The sequence below is a fragment of the Protopterus annectens genome, chromosome 4.part0, assembly GCF_019279795.1.
Source record: "Protopterus annectens isolate FY-2018-M chromosome 4.part0, PAN1.0, whole genome shotgun sequence".
NCBI lineage: Eukaryota > Metazoa > Chordata > Ceratodontiformes > Protopteridae > Protopterus > Protopterus annectens.
This window is the reverse complement of record NC_056733.1, coordinates 1,855,426,278-1,855,450,082: the sequence shown is the minus strand read 5'-3', so window position 1 is coordinate 1,855,450,082 and position 23,805 is coordinate 1,855,426,278. Positions and strand designations below refer to the sequence as shown.

General features: G+C 39.0%; 1 protein-coding gene across 2 annotated transcripts in view; it reads left to right on the top strand.

Annotated features, from left to right (window-relative positions):
• The window catches only part of LOC122800048 (slit homolog 3 protein-like), a 2,083,326-nt gene that overhangs the window by 1,711,251 nt on the left and 348,270 nt on the right, over window positions 1–23,805 (top strand). For both annotated transcript variants that reach the window (XM_044069531.1, XM_044069532.1), the window contains one exon: window positions 8,655–8,805. In XM_044069531.1, coding sequence (XP_043925466.1) covers window positions 8,655–8,805 — 151 coding nt within the window. The remainder of the gene's footprint in view (window positions 1–8,654; window positions 8,806–23,805) is intronic.

Genomic DNA, 23,805 nt, shown 5'->3' with positions numbered 1-23,805 from the left:
TGAAATTAGTTGAATAACAGAGTTTTTAGCTAATATGAACAGTAAGGGAGGTAAATAAAACCTTTATTTATATGCACTGTATTTCTGAGGGAAGTAAATAGCCAGTCTCTGCATATTTTACTAACATAAATATAGTTGATTTATTAAGCTAATGAATTATTGGGGAAACTGTTTTTCCAATACTTAAAAATAATTACTGTTTTTATTATCAATATGATCCAAACTTCTGTGTTATCATAGGGTGACTCTGTCTACACAAAATACATTCAGACTGAGAATTATAAATTAAATGTAAAAGAGATGTATTACTTCTGTTGACTAAACAAGTAAAATTTATAACCAATACTTAATAAAGAAATACGTGTATAAGAAGCACAATATAATGGTTTTTTGTCTTGTTTAATGGAGACAGCATTGTAGAAAATTCCCAAGTTTCCAATAATTCTCTGTTAGCACTTAAACTTGCTTATCCCTTAATAACTCACTCCAATATATTTCTTAGATTGCTCCTACTTATCTTATGCACTTCCCTTCTGTCTGTAAATTCTCATTACAATGATTTATATTAGTTTATGAATATCAATACAAATTACATTATACTGACTACTATGCTATGAATATGCTTCAACTGCATTATAAAATTTATTGTAAATATTGATTGCATTAAATTTGTCACCGTAGAGCTTTTCTCATGTCGACTCCACTGAAAAAGGGCACCTGTGTCCAGATGGACCTTCCCACAAAACAAATGTCAATAAATAAAATTCCAAAGACATGCATCTGGAGTGTTTCTCTCCAGGCATCTGCTGAAAATGGGCTCTGCCCCAGTTGGACTTTCCCAGTAAACAAATGTTAAATAAATAAGTAAATAAAAATAAAATAAATACATTTTCCGAGACAATGGAGTTTCACTATTGATAAGTATACTGCAAAATATATCCAAATTGTTTATATATTTTGGATAAAGTTCCATTATGTCAGATAGCTTTACTCTCTTTTTTTCACATTTTAATTTATCATTAAATCCATAGTGTTTAAATATGTTTAATCACTTCATTTGTACTAAAGATATGTTTATAATAAAATTAAAACAGTATGATATGCATTCTGTACCAGTATCTATTCTTTCTAATATTTCCCATGTCTTATATTTCTGTTTTATTTGAGAGAAATTGCGAGTGTCTGCTTAATCTTAGCACCCCTTGTGAACTTTATAAATATCTTTTTAGTTTAAATTTGTCTAATTCCACATAGACATTTTCCTATAAAAATTGTTATGAAGTATCTGTCTTAAATATATTTAAATAAACACTTTTTACCTTTTGGAATGCAGGTATTAGCCTTATTTAAATTACCCTAAACAGCAACTAACTGTTTCTCTTTCATGTTTTACTCAGAACAGCTTAACATCTTTTCATATATACAGCATTTTAAATAATCTATGCATATATTATTTCAGTACTTTCATGCTTTTCAGTAAGGAGAAGAAACATTTTTTTAATGTTTTAATATTTTTGTAGTAAAACATGCTGAGTTAAGCAGTGAAATAGTTAACTTATCACTAATTAAGTTCAGATAAAAACAGTATTACAGTCAGAAAGGAGGTGCGCTATAGATTTAAAAGAATTAATTATAGAATTAATGTTATCAAATGTAAATGTTGTATTTTTTTTGTCCTAGCATTAGTTACATAAAAAGATAGTCAATAAAGAATATTGAATATGGATCATATCAAGAAATCATTTTTTTTTCAGTTTCAAATTGATCATCTAATGTTTCAGTACTTCAGCAGATACAGGGTGAGCATTCCATCTTTACCACTGCTGAAAATTATCTTAGTAACATGAATCTCTTTTTGAAAAGTGAATAACATCTTTTTTTTCATGTTATATAAATATACTGACAACAATTCATGTCCTCAGACATTGCATTTCCCTGTTCATGCCTTTGACAAGTGTAACTCTTACATTAAAATTATGTTAGTTTTATTTAATTACATACATCTGAGCAATCCACACCTCTTCTGATGAATATTTAATCCACTTACCTTTAGTATAATAGAAAGGATTAATAACCAGAATGTGCTCTAAATATTATATAGAATAGCATTCTGAAAATAAATTAAACTGAGTATACTGTATCTACATTTGAACAACATAAAATAAAATAAAAGTAAAAAGATACAACATAATTATAAATAGCATAGAAACATTGTAAAATTAAGGAAATACATAATAACAAACTTCTAATCTCAACTCAATAGGAATTGCAAGGATTCCTAGTTTAATCAAGGTAATAAATTACCTAACTACCAGGAAAATAGGGGCACACACACACACACACACACACACACACACACACACACACACACACAATCTCAGACCATACTTTGCTAATTTTAATAGAAACCATCTCAAAGAATAAAAGAAGTCCATGACAGACTAGATTTAAAAATACTATAGAAGTAAAATAAAATAAAAAGAAATGTGAAATTACTGGCAGCCTAAAATATATCATAGCAAGGGAGATGGATATTATCTTATTTGTCTAAGAAAACTGAAGACCCCTTTTTAGTCAGCATTCATTAAGCACATTAAGGACATACCAATGTTTTAACTACATGGCTTCTGTTCAGGCCAGCCCTAGCTATAGTCCATCAGCAATAGCCCTTAGTTCCACTTTGATCTTCTAGTAATTCCTAGTGTAAGCATCTGGGGGATTGGGGAAACAGAGATAAGATAAAGGCATCCCCATGTGGCATTTTTTGATTAAGAACAAGGGGACCCAAGCTAGTTTGAAATTACTGATGCAACATGCATTGCTATACATTGCATCAGTTAGCACTGCCTCACCCCATCTCAATCTACAGACAGTTTTATCTGCAATCACTACATCACTCACTAACCATCAGGCAGTTCCTCGGATCTCCAACAGAAACCCTAACTTTCTTTCTTGGAGTCGGCAAGCCAAATGTTCCCACTATTTTCCAATCCCCTTGCCCAGCTTCTTGTGGTTGTCAATTTTTGGTTTTGTGGGTATGTATCAACAGAACATGCATTCTCAATGTACATGAAGTTCATAAATGCAATGCATGACTCAAAGCTGCTCATGGAAAGAACATTTGTTGAAAAAAAATCTTTGCAAAAAGATGATGTTAGAGGCAAATGTTAACTTTGAAGTCATTTTTCTCACTTTTTCCCCGAAGACACACACATATATATATATATATATGTATATATATATATATATATATATATATATGTATATATATATATATATATATATATATATATATATACATATATGTATATATATATATATATATATATATATGCAATGTCCTAAAGAAATAAATTAATATAATAGTATATTCAATAGAAACATTTGGTTATGTGCATAAAGTGTAAGTCTGTAAAATGTTAATCCATTCCTGGTGTAAATGCTGACAAAGGGCAAGCCTGTGAATTTTAAAATAGACATCTGAGGTAATGTAAGTATCCAACATTTTATTTAATAATTTTATTTAATATAAGAAAATTACCTTTGCCTCCTGTAGTCTTGTAATGAACATTTATACAGGACAGCATATAAAGGAACATATATATAAGGAATGCTATGTGAAATTGGTTTATACAGAACAAAACGCAATATAAATTTTTGTTGTTAAAGTTAATTATGTTTTGCTGTTAAACAGAAAAAACACTGTGAAGAGGACAAACCCGCACCGGACATCCGAGATATTCTATCAAATTTATTGCAAAATTAAACGTTTGACCAATGCTATTATTAAAGTTAATTGCCTCATTTTTGAACATAACTGTATAAATAAAATATTAGAGTAGAAAGAAAATCTAAAAAATAAAGATTTAGAGAAAAAAAAACTTATAAAGCATGAAGCTGAAGAAGAAATTGATATGTTAAAATGAATCCCGGCTAACTTTTCATTTTCAAGCAGATGCAAAGGATAGATTTTTTTTCTGTCTGAAAAGTATTACGTAAACACTGATGCACAAATATGCTACCTGTTTCAGAAAAACCTACCTATTTGGATGCACCTGATAAAGTATTAAGGTTAAACATTGTACTCAACCAGTGCATACTGATCAAATTAAAATTGAACGGACAGACATGTAAATTTGTCACATGTTTATGAATGACCTTGAAATGACTTTCAAAAATAGAGGAAAAGATTAAGCCATATTATGTAAGAACACTGGTCTTAAGTAGCAAAGATCATTGTATATTATGAAGGGTAGGGGGCGATTTTGTAATAATGAACATGTGAGGTCAAGCTCATTCTGGAATGTGTAGAATGAAGGGATTAGACATGAGCATATTTCATTAGGCCTTGCATAGATTAGGGCATAGAAAAAGAAATAAAGGTCAATTTGACAAGCAGGTATAGAAAAAGAAATAAAGGTCAATTTGACAAGCAGTATTTGTGCACTGAATTTATTTAAAAACTAGTAGCAATGATCTGATAAGCTGTTGATAGGTGTGTATGGCATGGAATTGTGTTATTTCACATAAAGCCCCTGAAACATATTTTCAGCATATGTAGTATCACATCATTAGTCCTGTGTAATGACAAACATTATTTCACTAATGAGAAGTTTGAAAATTTTATGAAGTTATATGGAATTCATTTTGTACATCATGTAATAGTGTGCTGAAAGGGCTGTACAAACTTTGAAGAAAAACATGAAAGAAATGAAAGTTACCTGTCAGCTGATAAAAGATGTGTAGTTAACAGTAACGATTATGTTATCCATGTCAGAATCTACATTTGACTTGATTTTGTCAGCTTTAAATGCAAACATCTAGAGAAAACAGTGGATTAAAAAAAAGGGTTTTAATAGCCATAAAAGTTGAAGCATTTTGTACTTAGAAGATATCAGAAACTAAACCATAGTTGTAAACAGATCCCTGCTACGTTTAGGAATAGTTTAGGTACCCTATTCCATGATCAGTGATCATTTTAAGGTAGATAGCATCACGTTCAATATAAAACACCTCCAGAGACTTGGATAATTAGAAACAGATCACAGTTTGCATGACAGGATAGAGCAGGGGTGATATATTAAGCCAGAAAGAAAATGTAATGAGCAGCTAATGAACTGTCCTCCTTATCTAATTTCCAGCAATTTCTGCTTGTTTGTGGTATCCAGTGTTTAAACACAACATGTATATGTGCTTGTTTGTGGTATCCAGTGTTTAAACACAACATGTATATGTGCTTGTTTGTGGTATCCAGTGTTTAAACACAACATGTGTATGTGCTTGTTTGTGGTATCCAGTGTTTAAACACAACATGTATATGTGCTTGTTTGTGGTATCCAGTGTTTAAACACAACATGTGTATGTGCTTGTTTGTGGTATCCAGTGTTTAAACACAACATGTGTATGTGCTTGTTTGTGGTATCCAGTGTTTAAACACAACATGTATATGTGCTTGTTTGTGGTATCCAGTGTTTAAACACAACATGTGTATGTGCTTGTTTGTGGTATCTAGTGTTTAAACACAACATGTATATGTGCTTGTTTGTGGTATCCAGTGTTTAAACACAACATGTGTATGTGCTTGTTTGTGGTATCCAGTGTTTAAACACAACATGTATATGTGCTTGTTTGTGGTATCCAGTGTTTAAACACAACATGTGTATGTGCTTGTTTGTGGTATCCAGTGTTTAAACACAACATGTATATGTGCTTGTTTGTGGTATCCAGTGTTTAAACACAACATGTATATGCGCTTGTTTGTGGTATCCAGTGTTTAAACACAACATGTGTATGTGCTTGTTTGTGGTATCCAGTGTTTAAACACAACATGTGTATGTGCTTGTTTGTGGTATCCAGTGTTTAAACACAACATGTGTATGTGCTTGTTTGTGGTATCCAGTGTTTAAACACAACATGTGTATGTGCTTGTTTGTGGTATCCAGTGTTTAAACACAACATGTATATGTGCTTGTTTGTGGTATCCAGTGTTAAACACAACATGTATATGGTTCATATTCAAGTTTTGATTTTTTTAATTACTGGTGCATTTTTCAGCTGAGTTTAAATATTCACCATCAGACTAACATCGCAGGTAAGTAATCAACAGTTATTTACAAGCTGACCCTTGGAAGGTGGCAACTAATATATTGGTGGTGTATTTCCCAACAGGTTTACATGGATTGTTTGCTTTTATTAATTTTATAAGCCCAGGTAGACAAATACCTGAACTGTGGGTTTTTTAGTAACGAATATGAATTTGGATAATTGGTCTTTTAATATCACCCTGCCAAATACTTTATAACCAGCTGCTTACCCATGTTGTTACCAATGCGTGTTGTTCCTCTATATTTGTTGTTGATTTATCAGTTCTGTTTGGTTCACGTATGATAATTTGGTTGTTTAACTCCTTTAACTCAATATAATTACTGAATTATTAACCAATTTTAAAGAAGTATCAGGCCTAATTATTAAAAGGATAAACAATATAGTGCATCCTTGATCTGAAATAAACTCTGATAAAAATGTAATATTTCTGGTGTGAATTAAATGGCAAAATGGGCATGCTTTTTTGTGTAATTTGATCAAACTCTATTTCCCAGTTTAATTAAGTTAAATATGAAGCCACTTATTTCTGATTTGAAGCAGGATTACATTCTTGGAGGTACACATACCCTCCTTTCTTAGCCAGACTGACTACTATTAGAAAGGTGCTTTTATTGTACAAATGCCTGGTTTTTTTCAGTCATTTGTAGCATGGGGTTGAGATAAGATCATGCTCATATTATAAAAGTGTTATATAAACTTTCTCTGTGATGCCCAGAATTTTTAAATATCAAGTGACATTTCCTTTATTTATAGGTTTGCTGGATCTCCCAGATTTAGTAGAGTATATGAAGGAAGCAACTGTCCATTTGGATAATTCCTAAAATATCTCATGCCTTCTTTGGTTTGCAGGGTCAAAAATGGTATGGGACCCTAATGGACTAGAAATTGCACTATCCTTCTGGATTTCTAAATTCATTTGTTTTAAAGAACAGCAGACGAGCCTTTCTAGAATATGGTATAATACAGACAATATAGCTGGTTAGTGACTGTACTGTAGAAAAATTAAATTCACCAAGATATTGTCTTATGGACTGCCCTACTGTGTTTAGCTAACTTTACATATTTACCCTTGTATTTCAGGAGAACTCTAGGTATTGCGCCCTCCTTTTTTTGCTAATGTCTATAACTGAATAATGTCCCTGAATAGATCCAGACAATGGAAAACTGGTATTTTTATGTGCAATAAAGCCGATGATTATACGTTTCCTGTGCAGGATCCTATCTCTGCTCATTAGTGGTCCTTGCTGCTTTGATTATTATATTGTTTGAAGTGGTCATCATCTTCTTGGAGTCACTAACATAGCTCTCAACTTTCTATTTCCAACATGTGGAACTTCACTTCTCACAATATGGAAGAATGGACAAAATATGAAACACTTACTGATAGCTTGCTTACCACGTCAACTAGAAATTTCAAAGCATGGTTAAAATGCACTAGCTTATATCTATAAAAACAGTTAATTTGGTGAATTAATTTGATTCATTATTATTTACTATGGATATTAGTTAATAAATTCTTAACAATGAATGCGTGTCAGACCCTTTCATTGTGGAGCAGCATGTAACATGGATGTTTTAAGACTCAGAGGAAGAATGATCCTTAGAATGCACTATAATTGAGAGGTATGGTCATTAATGCTTAGCTTAGCCTTTACTGTGATGTGCAGTGTTCACATTTTTACTTCAGTAGCACAGCATGGATCTGTTAGGGTATGCATGTCACAAAAGGAACTTTAACCAAAAGTCATATCCAAAATGTTTCACTTTGGAACATTTGTGATGAGTTGGCAGTTTCTGAGTAGTTAACATCTCACAGATAGATATCTCAGAGTGTATACATTAAACTATGAAAATCAAAAGCTTCTTGTTCACTTCGAGCCTGTGTGTCGTGTTTTTAGCACTTTATTTACTCACTGTATTCATTTAACTTTACATGTTAGTTAAGATATTCAAAAATATTGCAGAATCCTTTTTTAAACTTACATGGATTGGTACACTTTCTTTTTTAGGATATCCATTTGGATTATGTGTATTCTCAGCAATGCAATTTTTTCCCTTAGTTTTCCCAAATATGTACATATATTCACTTTATATAACATTGCTTGAAAATTATAAACTTTCTTTATCCATCTGAAGAGTTCAACCTTCCCAAAAAGTTGTACAGCATTCACATCTGACTGTAAATATTATTTTACAGCATTATACCTTCTTATATTGTAATTGTTAAATTATAGTACATTTTAACATATATAAAATATGATCATATAAAATATAAAATATGATTAGTTTGGATACTTTAAAGAACTGCATATATCAAAAGCTTACAATATAGGAAAACTATCTGTTCAGCTATAAGGTTGAAATATGACAAAAAGATTCGAAGTAAGGGCCCATGAATTTGGTTTATAACTGTTCTGTTCAGATTACAGTAAATTTTATGAGGCACTATATAAATATAATTTCTATAGCTCAGAATGAGAATTTTTTTGTGATTTCCTTGTATTGGTAATTCCTTGACTGTTTAATAAAAGGATTTTATATTTCAACAGGAACAGAAGACTACAGAAGCAAACTTAGTGGAGAATGTTTCATGGATCTTGTTTGTCCAGAGAAATGTCGCTGTGAGGGAACAGTTGTAGACTGTTCTAACCAAAAGCTTACAAGCATCCCAAATTATCTTCCAGAATACACATCTGATCTGTAAGTTGTATTTTGTTTTGGAGCTAATTAACTTCATTGACTTCAGGTTTGCATCCTGGTACTTCCACAGCAGGTGCATTATGGGGAGATTAGTATGCAAATGAACCAGCTTTGTGGATTTTCAGCAGCATCTTGCATTGTATTTTGACAGATGCAAATGTGTACATACTATAATTCCAAAATTCACTTTAATGCCTGAGTACCTTGACACCAAAATAACTAGCAGTCAATGTGGCTATATAGACCACAGAAATATTCATGCGTTATTGATAAATAAATAATAGCTGTTGCCTGTAGGAAAAAGAAACTGTATTCACATGTCATTGATACTTTATCTGTTCGCATATCACTGGTAGTAAATAGTGGTTTTAAATTTATAACTGGACACTCTCTTACCCAAACATATCACCATAGATGGCATAGATGGCACATCAACGCATGTTATCCACTCATTTCTCTTAATTCCTATTATTTCTTCTTGTCTCTGCCCTACATGCAGTGTCTTTTATGGGAACCATCCACAACAATCTTCATATTCCTACTGTTCTTTGTAAAGCACCCTGATGCCACCTAATCTACATGGATTTTGAGAAAAAGACTAAAGGTAATTCACATAAATGCCACATTGCTTTAGTCTTGATCTGGAAGTTACCCAAACTTGTAATTGGCTGTATAACTCACACCTGTGTCATAAGATCAAAAGCTCAAAAGACTGAAAAACCAAAATATCAAAAACTCAAAACACAGAAATCATTTTTAATGCTGGGGGGGGGGGGCAAATGCTGTGCATCCCCACACCCCCTGCTAATTATATATGTATACCAACTCCAATATCACACAACAGTGGAGAATGGGCAAATTCCCATATTTGATATTTTGAGTTTTAGATATTTTGGTTTTCAGCCTTTCGTGCTTTTTTTCTTATGACATAGACCTGTATAAGTCACATGTCATAGTAATAATTAAGGCCTGCCTGAATCCATCTATACCCGAGTCCCTTGCTTCAATATCACAATACTTATTACATAGGAAATATTAGCAAAGTAGCCATAACAGTGGCCAATCTGGCCTTTTTTGTCTCCATAGACTAGATGCCACCACTCATAATCCATAGCCATTCAAAAAAAAAAAAAATCAAGAAAACTACCTTAATAAACTTCCAAAATGGATCACTGAAAAGCCTCAAAGGAGGATAGAACCACTAGGAAAAAACAAAGCTTCTTGTTACGCTGTAACCCATTTCTTCTTCCACGAATGAGTGTCCAGTGTGAACTATCCCTATGCAGTCTCAATACTGACTGGTTTTAACCCTGTCAGGAGAGCTATAGCAGTACTTTTTGGACCTCTTTTTTATAATTATATATCAGTAATGTGGGATGTTGGTGGAAACAAGATAATTTATTATGCAGGTAATTCAGATGTTCATCGTGTTACCCTGCTGCAGTCATCACACTTGGGTTATGCTGTCGTCAGGCGGTCCCGCAGTCAGCCCGAATTCCAAAGTCTTGGTCCAGCATCGGCTGCTGTCACTTCTTCCCTGATGTCAGTGTGCCAGGGGTATATATAATGCAACCGACGCCATTTTCTTCAATCTTTCTTGCCGCGCGGTGCCCGAAGCAGAAGCAGTTCGCAACTGCCGGTCGGCCGACTCCTGAGATTTTCAAAGTCGAATTTCAGATCCGAAGTCTTCAGTAAAGCTAAGTACCCCGTTGGGGAAACTTTTCTTGCCTCAGACCGATGTCAGAAAAAGTTAACAGTTGTATTTCTTGTGGGAAGCAAATACCTCATAAGGATTTTCATTCTTACTGCATATCTTGCCTAGGCCCAGACCACGACGTCACTGGTTGTCATTTTTGTGCTAGGTTTAATAAGCGTACTATTAAAAGACGCTTTGATTTCGCACAACACTACTTCAGTGGAAAATTTAACTACAGTATGCCGTCGGAGCAACCGACTACCGGCGTGCACAAAAAACGCAAGGATAAGGACAGGCAGCCTAGACCCAAGCCAGACTCCGAGGTCTCGGCTGGTCCGGTCTCCGGTTCACCGGTCTTCAGTGAGGCTCCAACGCAGCCCCTGACTACCGTAGATCTGGAACCCGAGACCGCTTCGGAACTTTTGGCGGAAAGTACTAGGCCGACGCAGCCATTTTGTTTAGCCCCTACTGATGACACTGCTGAAAAAGATGTCGGTGCTGCAGAAACACCTCTAGTTTCTGAAGGCGTTTTCAGACCGACGACGCTCACCATAAAAACGTATCCTAAGACTAAGACTCCTATTAAACCTAAAAAGACTGTACTTCAGTCTCCAGTTCAAGGCCCCATGCCTAAGAAACAGATGCTCAAAATGGCTGAAGATTTGATCTCTTTAATCAGGGGTTCTCAACCCCCAACCGACAAAAGGCCTAGACAAGAGGAAGAGTATGCCTCCTCTGAACAAGTGTCTATTTCCTCAGTCTCCTCTGAGGACCAAGATTACTCCTTCTCCCCTTATGAAGATTCTGATGCTGAGGATTCTATTCCCTCAGCTTCCCCTCCTGAAGAATACTCCTTTGGGGAAACTTTACACACTATGAGGGAACATTTTCACCGGGAAGGTCAGGACTACTCTGACTCAAAGAAAAGGCTCAGAGAGTTTCTTTTACTCCCCCAGCATAGACTACTTGCCATCCCCCCAGTTTTAGACATTGTGGATGATGTTTACTTAGAATCCAGTTTGAACCCAGATTCCCTGCCTCCAGCTCCGGCCAAACCTGACAGATACTATAGAGTGACTGATTCCCACAAATTTCTTTATAAAAGCCCTGTTGCTGATCCAGAGACTATCTCCCAGGGTCCCAAAGGGGCTAAGGCTTCTATGGCAAAAAATCCTGTACCCTCTGAAAGGGACTCCAGAGCACTAGACAGGTGAGGGAAAAAGGTTTACACCTCAGCCACTCTAGCTATGAGGGCACTAAATTGCCAATTTCACATGCTAAAATATCAGCAATTTCTAATGTCTCAGTTAAAACAAAAAATGAGCACACTCCCTCAACAGTCTGAATTGAAAGAAATGCAGGATCTATTGCATGCAACTGAACAGGTGGGCAAACATACTTTACAATGTGGGTTTGATTCTTTGGAGGCTTCCTGCAGAGCAGCTGTCACTGGGTCTGTTATACGGAGGCATGCTTGGTTAAAGGAACAAACTCTGCCTGATCATGTTAAAGCAAAGCTTCTAGATGCTCCCTTACAGCAGGATGTTCTTTTTGGAGTTAAAGCAGAAGAAGTCTTAAAGAAAATGGAGGATAAGGCAAAATCTATGCAGACAGTCAAAGATTTCCTACAGGTACAGCCCCCTCGCTTCAGCAGAAATTGGCCAACAAAAAATTGGTCCTTTCCAGCTACTGACAGACCACAGAGGGGTAAATGCAGACGTCCAAGAGGTAGAAGACAACCGCAAGCCCAGTACAAACCTCGACAATGGGGCACTGCAATGCAGAAGGGAGGAGAAGACAGGTCCCAAACTACCAGAAGGCAAACTCAATGACTTGCACCTCATCTGGCCAAGCAACACTCTCTTGGCAGCCCCCTTGGGAGGAAAACTCGCACTTTTTTCAGACAACTGGCACATTGTCACAAAGGACAAATGGGTCCTAGACATAATTTCATGAGGATACAGATTCCATTTTCACACCTTGCCAATGAAAAGAGGAATGCCAAACCTGCCACAAAATCAATGGGTAGAGGCACAAAAACAAATTACAGCTCTCATGGACATGAGAGCCATTCAACTGGTACCTACTCGAGAGCAAGGCCAAGAATTTTACTCAAGACTCTTTCTAGTACCCAGAAAGGAAAATGCCTGGAGACCAATTCTGGACCTTTCAATTCTAAACACCTTCTTACAAGTACCCAAATTCAAGATGCTAACACTACAGCAGCTTCTTCCCATGTTGGGCAAGAAAGCATGGCTAGTAACGTTGGACCTCAAGGAGGCATACCTGCATGTCCCTATCAGACAAAGTTGCAGAAGATACCTCCATTTCATTGCAGGTTCAACCCATTACCAATTCTCTGCACTGCCCTTTGGCTTATCTACTGCACCCAGGGTCTTCACAAAATGCCTGGCACCAGTAATTGCATACTGCAGACAAAGAGGAATTCAAATATACCCATACCTGGACGACTGCCTCATCCAAGCAGAAAGCAAGGACATCCTCTTACAACATCTGGCTTTTGTAAAACATCTTCTAAGTTGCCTGGGGTACACAGTAAACGAAAAGAAATCAAAACTAGTACCTTCACAAAATATGACATTCCTGGGTGCCAGCTTGAATACAATGGCCCAGAAGGCTTATCTGACGCCAGACAAACAACTACAACTGACTCAATATTTCAAAATAATGGCAACAAAGACCCAACTACCTGCAAGAAAAATTCTGCAGGCCTTGGGCTTCATGGCATCTTGCATACTACTAATACCATTTGCAAAGCTGCATATGAGGAAATTACAGTGGTACCTAAAAAGCGTATGGTCTCAACACAGCCACAGCTTGGACACAATGATATCTCTCATTCCCTACCTACAACAGGAGTTTCTATGGTGGTCACAGGCATGTCACCTCAACAAGGGTCAGCCTTTCACCTTGCCCCCAGCCAGGCAAACTATAACAACAGATGCATCGGATTACGCCTGGGGGGCACACATGGCAGGACAGTGCATTCAAGGAGTATGGACTGCAGATCAAAGGAATCTGCACATCAATCAAAAAGAGATGCTAGCTGTACAGAATGCTCTGACAGCCTTCAAGAATCTATTACATCCAGGACAAATTACAGTAAGGACGGACAACACCACAGCAATGTGGTACATAAACAAACAAGGGGGTACACACTCCTACCCTCTATGCAGGCAAGCAATGACCTTGTGGAATACAGCTCTGGCTTATCAAGTTCAGTTACAAGCTCAATTCCTGCCATGAAAAAATAACACATTGGCAGACGTCCTCAGCAGAAACATCATGGATCCCCACGAGTGGAAACTGGATCCACAAGTATTTGCAATGATAACTCAACAATGGGGCCTTCCAGACATAGACCTGTTTGCCAGTCCTCAAAACTATCAAATAGCAAAATTTTGTACAAGGACACTTCACCATCAAGCTTGGAAATTGGACGCACTCTCATTCAGTTGGAAAAACCTGACAGTATATGCCTTCCCTCCATTGCTTCTCCTCACAAAGGTGCTTCTGAAAGTCAGAAAGGAGAGACCACGACTGATACTCATAGCCCCAGACTGGCCACGCCAGCACTGGTACCCACTATTGAGGAATATGGCCCAGGGCCCACCTTGGATTTTACCACAAATCGCCCATTTGCTCACACAGCAAAACAATCAGATTCTTCACAGCCAGCTCAAAACCTTAAATCTGGTGGCATGGCAGATCACCTAAGCATCCAGCCAGCTCCTCTTTCCCAAGCAGTTATGGATGTTATTCTGGAAGCCAGGAGGCCCAGCACCAGGAAGGCCTATTCGGACAATTGGAAAAGGTTTTGTGCCTGGAACCAAGCTAAAGGCCAAAACACACTTCAGCCTCACATGCCTCAGATTCTACAGTATTTAAATGAGATGTTGCACAAAGGACTTTCTTTTTCATCCATTAAAATCCATGCATCAGCTATTTCAGCCCACTACAACACGGAACCACCCTTATTTTCGCATCCACTTCTAAGGCAGTTCCTCAGAGGGGCAAAAAACATTAGGCCCCCCAGGAGAGCACCTACGCCAACATGGGACCTCAATTTTGTTCTGGAAAAACCTACGCTACCTCCCTTTGAACCAGCTTTCTCTACAGATCTACAGTTCCTTTCATGGAAGACTGCCCTGCTGCTAGCAATAACTTCAGCTAGAAGAGTCTCAGAGCTGCAGGCACTAATGGCAGTGAAACCTTTCCTCATTTTCCATCAAGACAGAGTTTCTCTACAAACTAATCCTTCCTTCATGCCTAAGGTGGTTTCAGTGTGGCTTTAAATCAAACCATTCACTTACCTACCTTCTTCCCAAATCCACAGAACAAAGGATAAAGACTCCTGCATTCCTTGGACATTCACAGGCAACTTCGTTACTACTTGGACAAAACTAAGGCTTTCAGAAAATCTGACCAGCTCTTTGTATCCTATGCTACAGCTTCACAAGGGAAGGCTATATGAAAACAAACCATTTCCAAATGGATAGGACATTGCATTCGTTTTTGCTATACCCATCATGGGAAACCAGTTCCTGCTACCATTAGGCCCCACTCTACCAGGGCAACAGCTACATCTACAGCCTTCCTCAGGGGCATTCCAACCAAGGAGATTTTGGAAGCTGCAACTTGGAGTTCAGTACACACCTTTACCAAACACTATCACTTACCACTTTACTCTAAGACTAGGGCTGGCTTCGCCACTGCAGTTCTGCAGGGCCTTCTAGCCTCCTCTAACCCTCTATTACTCCTCCACCCATCCTTAGCTTTGGGATTCTACCCAAGTGTGATGACTGCAGCAGGGTAACACGATGAACATAGTACAGTTTTGTACCTACCATAAATGTAGATGTTCGAGTGTACACCCTGCTACAGTCCAGGTTACCCTCCCTCCATCCCCTCTGATCAAACTGGCTAAATCTCTACAATACCTTCCTGATGTATTTGCTTATAGCTAGAGGGATTTTGTGTTTGTGCAAAAATGACTTAATTTGGTACTAATTACTGACCACCTTTTTGGGGGCACCTGACATCTGGGGCAAGAAAAACTGAAGAAAATGGTGTTGGTTGCATTATATATCCCCCTAGCGCACTGACGTCAGGGAAGAAGTGAAAGCAACCGACGCCGGACCAAGACTTTGGAATTCCGGCCGACTGCAGGACCGCCTGACGACAGGATAACCCAAGTGTGATGACTGCAGCAGGGTGTACACTCGAACATCTACATTTATGGTAGGTACAAAACTGTACTTTTTACTGTACCTAACCTCTCTAATATGGTATTGACACCCAACTGCAATACAGTCATTTAAAATTGACAAAGCAAGAGAAAACACTTATCATCTAATGTTTTCAAGATCAAATTGTTGGGTATGATTGCACATCCAACGATTCTGACATATCTTCTTTACTCCAACAGTCTTAGGTTCATAGGTTCATAGGTTTATACTAGGCTATCTGCCCTAAGGCATTTATAAGCCTAGCCCAAATTTTTGTGGCTTACGCCACCCCTTATATGAAAAAATACTGTGCCCATTAGTTTGTTGTGCCTCTGTCCAGCAGTGACACAGAGATGATTCCTGGGGTAAACCTACGATCTCCCATCCACAGGTCTAGATTTCTCTTGAACAGAGTCAGCGAGGTGCTCTGCCTCACATGGACCGGGATTTTATTCCACAGCATAGGGAGTCTCTGAGTGATAAATCTATCCCTCCAGCACGTCCTATTTATATCCGTGCTAAGGTTTAAGTCGCTTGCTCTAGTGGTTTTGGTGGATTTGGATTTTTTGAGGTGGAGCATGTCCATTAATTCCGGGTTGGACATGGCCTTGTATGTCAGGCACATGTCACCTCTGAGCAGACGGTATGCGACTGAATAGAGCTGGAGTTTCTTCAATCTGGCAGCATATGACAGATTTTGGAGTCCCTTTATCCTAGGGAAGAAGTGAAAGCAACCGACGCCGGACCAAGACTTTGGAATTCCGGCCGACTGCAGGACCGCCTGACGACAGGATAACCCAAGTGTGATGACTGCAGCAGGGTGTACACTCGAACATCTACATTTATGGTAGGTACAAAACTGTACTTTTTACTGTACCTAACCTCTCTAATATGGTATTGACACCCAACTGCAATACAGTCATTTAAAATTGACAAAGCAAGAGAAAACACTTATCATCTAATGTTTTCAAGATCAAATTGTTGGGTATGATTGCACATCCAACGATTCTGACATATCTTCTTTACTCCAACAGTCTTAGGTTCATAGGTTCATAGGTTTATACTAGGCTATCTGCCCTAAGGCATTTATAAGCCTAGCCCAAATTTTTGTGGCTTACGCCACCCCTTATATGAAAAAATACTGTGCCCATTAGTTTGTTGTGCCTCTGTCCAGCAGTGACACAGAGATGATTCCTGGGGTAAACCTACGATCTCCCATCCACAGGTCTAGATTTCTCTTGAACAGAGTCAGCGAGGTGCTCTGCCTCACATGGACCGGGATTTTATTCCACAGCATAGGGAGTCTCTGAGTGATAAATCTATCCCTCCAGCACGTCCTATTTATATCCGTGCTAAGGTTTAAGTCGCTTGCTCTAGTGGTTTTGGTGGATTTGGATTTTTGAGGTGGAGCATGTCCATTAATTCCGGGTTGGACATGGCCTTGTATGTCAGGCACATGTCACCTCTGAGCAGATGGTATGCGACTGAATAGAGCTGGAGTTTCTTCAATCTGGCAGCATATGACAGATTTTGGAGTCCCTTTATCCTTTTGGTGAGGAACTTTTGGGGTCTCTCCAATTGCTGCAGATGTCGGGTGAGATACATCCCGAATGGGGCATTGTACTCGATCATTGGTCTGATAAGTGAAGAGTACAGGGAACAATAACCTCACTAGATCTGGATGTGAATCCCTTCATGATCAGGTGGGCAATGTAGAAGGTCTTTCTAACCACTTTAGCAATGTGAGTGTCAAAAGAAAGGCCACTGTCAACCTGGGTCCCCAGGTCCCTGATAACCTCTTCTGTGCTTAGTGGATTGCCACCTATATGGTAGCTTGGGGTTACCTTGTTTTTCCCGAAGGGTATGACTATACATTTTTGGCGTTTAACTTCAGGCCATGGCTCTGGCACCAGCTATCTGTTTCCGTGAGTCCCTTCTGAAGGATATCCGTGTCTGATGCACTTTCCACTATGGCGCCCAGTTTGCAGTCGTCTGCAAACTTTGTCAGCCAAAGTCCTCCTATGTTGGCCTGTACTTCTGAGAAGTAGATGCCAAACAATAGGGGGCCAAGGACCGAGCCCTGTGGGACACCACTTGTGACCGGCTTGGAGTCTGACACAGCGCCAGCAACTCTAACCCTGTGGGTTCTGTCCTTAAGCCAGTTTGCAACCCATCTTGTGACATATGGGTTTACATTTAAGCTGGTAAGTTTTTCTACAATACCCGAGTGGGGTATTGTGTCGAAAGCCTTTGCAAGGTCAAGGTAGGCCGTAAGGACTTTCTTTCCCTCATCAATGGCCTTGGTGACTGTTTCGAAGAAGTCGACCAAGTTCAAAAGGCATGATCTTCCCTTGACAAAGCCAAACTGGGTCGGGTCCAATGTCTGCAAGTCCCCTATATCTTTGTTTATGAGCTCCATTATGATCCTCTCCATAGCTTTGCAGACTAGACTTGTTAAGCTTATGGGGAGGTAATTACCAGGGTCCGTAGAGGCGCCGCCTTTGTGGAGTGGGACAACAGTTGCCGTACGCCACTCCTTGGGCATGTATCCTGTGGTAAGGCTGAGATTAAACAGCTGCCTTATGTGCGGGTTTAATTCCTCATTTAGCTCGTGTAGCACACAGCCGGGGACACCATCCGGTCCCATTGATGCTGTGTTTTAGCTTTAGAGAGAGCAGCTTTCATCTGCGCATTTGAGATGTCCGGGAGGCTACACTCGGCTGGGATAGTTATCTCTCCTTTAGGGGGGGAGAGGGGGTGAAGTTTGCACTGAACCTGTCTGCCAGTATGTTGGCAATGTCTGTGGGTTCAGTGATTTTTGTATCATTTTGGACTAATTCTGAGCATATCTGGGAGTTTCCACCCAGGTTCCTAACATAGCTGAAAAAGGCCTTATGATTGTCCTTTGAATCCATGGCAATTTTTCTCTCAAAATTGGCCTTAGTTGATTTTATGAGTGCTCGTATTTTCGTATATTCTTGCAGAATAGGTGAAGATGCAGAACTTTCTCTTTAGTGCATTATGTTTATATTCTTTTAAAAGAGTAGAGCACTCTGAACACATCCATTTTGATGTCAATAGGATAAACACAAAATAAGTGTTAATCAATAAAGCTAATAATTCAGTTCTACACAATTATCTTACTATAAGAATGCATAGCTTTGCATGTCACAGGAAGTAGGATCACCACTTGAAGTTAGTAGGACTGTCAAAGTGGTCATCTTTCCAAAATAAGTTAGCTGGTCAGCAGCTCACTTAGAACAAACTGACAATGAATTCTGCAAAACTGGCTCCAGACACCTAGAAATGAAGGATCCTCATGAAGATGCACTTCTCCATGCACTGTCTGGTCATCATGAATAAACCTGTGTATGTTTGTGTAGTTCTTAAATAATACAGCGGGTCTTCTGTTGTCACATATTTTCTAAATTCCCTAAGCCCAGGAACCATGTTTTATTTTATTTTACATTTTTGTACCATGGTGGTACACTGATTGCATCTGACCATTCACAGTTACTGCCTGGGTGTAGTACTGCATTTCCAGTCTGAGCATTGATTGCAGTGTAAAAAGCTGAGTTCTTCAGATGAGGCATTAAACTGAGGCCCTGTCTGCCTCAGCTGGTGGTATCTCATGTGGAATAAAAGATCCCATGGCACTTATCAAAAAAAAAAAAAGAATAGGGGGAGTTTCCCTAGTGCCTATGCCGAATGTCCTCCCAGTAAGTAGGAATGCAGCCCTGGGTCTCCCATGAAAAAAGAACTCTGGCCTAGCAGGACTGCCTGACTGGTCAAGAAAACATAAATAAATAAATGTTCATAAAAAATATCGATATGCCTGTGCACTTTCACTTAGATACGTTACCTTATCGTGTTTCATCTGTTGTAATGTGGGAAATATTAGGAGCTGGGTAGAAAGACGTGCTTTACTAACTACAGAGTCAAATGCTTGCACTTTTCCCTGCATGTCTCCAGGATGCAGATGCTGTGACTTTATCAGTAAGAGAAACAGCTTTTATTGTTCAAACTCAAAAAAGAGTTACTTCCTACTCCCTTAATCTCCTCTTTCAACTCACACTCTTCCCTATGTCTAACCACCTTACTACACACACACACACACACACACACACACACACACCTTTACTGTACGCACTAACAGTTTCTTACCAGTGCTTTTCTTGTATCTTCCCCACTTTTCCTCTTATACACTACAACTTCAGTAATACAGCTACTTACAGCCTCTTAATGTATTATCAAACCTCAGTTATGATTACTATGCATTTGGTATTCCCCTCTACTATAATGTTAACAGTAATTGCACCATATTGTAATTAAGCTTACCTAACTGTGCTTTATATATTGTAAATGCGCTACACTGTAATATTTTCCACTGTGCTGTGTATACTAAATGTGTTTTTTGTGGTGTTTGCATATTTCATAGGTTTATAGGTTCATAGGATGATACTAAACTATTGGCCTGGAGGCCCTTATAAGCTTAGCCAAGAATATCGCCCATGTTCCCTCAAAGTCAGCACCTGTTTACCCTGCCCAGCAGGGACACAGGTGGGATCTCAGGGGTGTATTATCTGTTTCTCATCCAGTCATCCAGGTTCCTCTTAAAGAGGACTAGAGAAGTACACTGCTTGACATGGAGAGGGACTGTATTCCACAGATGGGGATCTTTAGGACACAAATCTATCCTGCCAACAAGTTCTGTTAATGTCACAAATCAGGTTAAGGCCTTACATGGGGTTGCGCGAGTGGAGTTTGACTTATGGATATGCAGCAACTCCATCAAGGCTGGGTCCAAGATGGCCCTGTATGCCAGACACAGGTAGTCTGTAAGAGACTGAGTAGAGGGACAGGGCTTTTAACCTATCTGTTTAGGACAGGTGTTTGAGACCCTGCATTTTCCTGGTCAGGAACCTCTGTGGTCTCTCCAGCTGCTGCATGTGCTTGGCAAGGTACATACCAAAGGGGGCATTTTACTCGATAATGGGTCAGATAAGGGTGGAGTACAGGGATGTTATTACCTCCTTGTTCCTGGATGAAGTACCCTTATTTATGAGGTGGGCCATGTAGAAAGCCTTCTGTACAATGGAGGCAATGTGGTGGTCAAAGCCAGGTTGCTATCAGCCTGGGTGCTCAAGTCCCTCACGACTGATTGCATGCTTAGGACATTGTTATTAATATTATAATTAGTGGGGATTCATTTTCCCCAAAGGGGATAATGATGCAGTTCTTGGCATTCAGTTTGAGGCCATGCTTCAGGCACCAGTCATTAGTTTGGGTAAGGCCCTGTTGGAAGATGTTCACATCACTAGGGGAATTTAAGATAGCACCCAGCTTACAGTCATCTGCAAACCTGGTCAGCCACAGGCCACTGGTTTTGGCTTGCACTTCAGAAAAGTATATCTCAAACAGTAAAGGCCCAAGACCAATCCTTGGGGTACACCACTTGTTACGGGTCTGCTACTAGAGGTGGCTTCCACTATTTTGCCTGAGTGAGTTCTACCAGTGATCCAGTTAGCTACCCATCTGACAACATATGGGTTGATGCTTAGCTGGGAGAGTTTATCTGTTATGCCCAAGTGGGAAATAGTGTTGTAGGCTTTGGCTTGGTCATGGTAGGTGGCGTGCACTGTCTTCCCCTCGTTCATGCCTTTGGTGACTATTTTGAAGAAGTCAACCAGGTTTAACAGGCATGATCTCCTTTTGACAAAGCCAAACTGTGTGGGGTCACGCATTTGGAGGTTGCCAATGTCCTTGTTTATAAGGCCAATGATAATGTGTTCCATGGCTCTCACATCAGGCTAGTTAGGTTAATGGGTCTATAACTGCCTGGATCGGTGGACCATTGTGTAGAGGGATGACAGTGGCTGTCTTCCATTCAGATGGGATAAAGCCAGTGCTCAGGCTTTGTTTGAGTAGAGTGCCTGATGGAGCTGAGAGCTCATGTTTGAGTTCATGTGTGATACAGCCAGGGATGTTATTGGGTCCCATGGAGACTGTATTTTTTTGCCTTTGAGAAGGCATTAAAGACCTTCTCCCTGATAATGAGGGGAGGGGGGCAGGTGCTGGGGATGTCCTGGTTTACTGATGGGGGGGCACGGGGGTGACGTTTTTGGATCTATATTACGTAGTCGAAGTATGACAACTTCGAACGTTATATGGTCGAGACCATATGTTCGAAGTTGTCATACTTCGGATTAAAAAAAAATAAGTAAAAAACAGGGACAACTTCCTGACAGTTGTAAGCAGGGGGGCCAAGCCACCCTGCACCCCCCACACCCCCCGCTCTTTAAATATACCAACTCCGAGACCGCTCTTTACCACATTGTAGTGTGGTGTCGGAGTTGGTATATTTAAAGAGTAGGGTGTGTGGGTGGGGTGCAGCCCCCCATGTGGGGGGTGCAGGGGGGCTTGCCCCCCTGCTTACAACCCTTTATTTTCTTTTTTGTTGTTTTATTTTTTTTTTACGTCTTCGAAATTCTATAAGTTCAAGCATATACGTTCGAACATATGGTGTTCAAACTTACAGAATTTCGACTACGAGATATAGACCCGAAGTTTTCACTGAACCTATCTGCCAGAAGGTTGGCTATATCTATGGCATTTCTGTATGTGGTGTTCTTGACCACTAGTTCAGAGCAGATTTGGGGGATTACCTTTGAGATTGCGGACATATGTGAAGAAGGCTTTGTGACTGTCCATAGTGGATATTGTCAATTTGGACTTGGTTAACCTTAGGGGATTTCACCAGTCACCTTTTTACTTGTTCAGACAAAAGAGAGATTACTTCCAGCTTGGCATCTGCTCCTTTTTGGTCCAGGACAGCAGTTTTTCCTTTTATTATAAAGTTTGTTTATTGATGCTGTCCACCAGACAGGTTTACTTTTCTTTGTGGAAGATGATTTGGTCCTGTCAGGTATTGCTGAGTCCATACAAGTATGTAGTTGCTCATATAGTGGACATTAGTGCTAGTTCCAACTGAAGGAACAGTGGCTGTAAAGCTGCTTAGACCTGCTTTCTAATGTGTTTTTGTGGAGCTTCCCTGGGCCTCCACTGAAAATGAGCTCTGCTCTGCTTGGCCTAGTGGACTTAAATAAATGCCAATAAATAAATAATACAGCACAGCGATAAATGACTCCAGAAGCAAGTATGTAGTTTACAGGGTCAGCTGCACTGCATGTATAGCATTCTACATAGGCAAGATTATCAATGCCCCAAAGGTAAGGGTTACTAAACATATATCAGACATCATACTAAAAGATCTTAATAATCCACTAACCAGACATGTTCTATGCTGCAAAAGCTTTGAGAAATGTGTGTTTCACATAGTGGAGAAAGTAACAATTGGCCCACTTGAAGGTAGCACAGGAGCTAAACTTGAGAAAAAGGAACTAGAGTGGCAAATTCCCCTAAAAGCTTACGGGCACCCAGGATTGAACACACACTGCTCTATCAAATCTGTACTTGAAATTACAGATAATGTATTTTTTTTATTCCTTTATTGTATTTATAAGTGCCATCATATTCACATAGGGTGAGTACTATAAGACCACATAGGAAAACAATTATGCAAATTAACATCATGGGTTAGAGCACTTTTAGATTTATATGTAACACTACCTTCTGTAAACAGAGTTCTCCCATTTCATTTTCCAGTGCATTTGTCAGGAATTGTATTACTAGTAAGCATAAGTTTTAAAACTTTCCTGCATTGAGTAACACAAGATTTTAATACTGCTTTACATACACTTATTGATTAATGTTGCAAAATCTGTTTATTTATTTATTTTGTCTCAGAATCATGTCTGTCATGTACATGTATTTATTATTTAGTGGAGTTAACCATATGAATGCACTGATCTGATGAAGCCTTACCTACTCACTGGTAGTTAGGTGAAAGTACTTTAGACTCCTGAGTTTATTATTTTGTTCTTTTTCCTTACTTACATCAATTTAAATAACAGCAGAAAACTGATAATGTTTCTCAAGGTCAAAATGTACCTTTTCCTTTATGTCAGCGGTCATCCAACCATAATCTCATCTCTA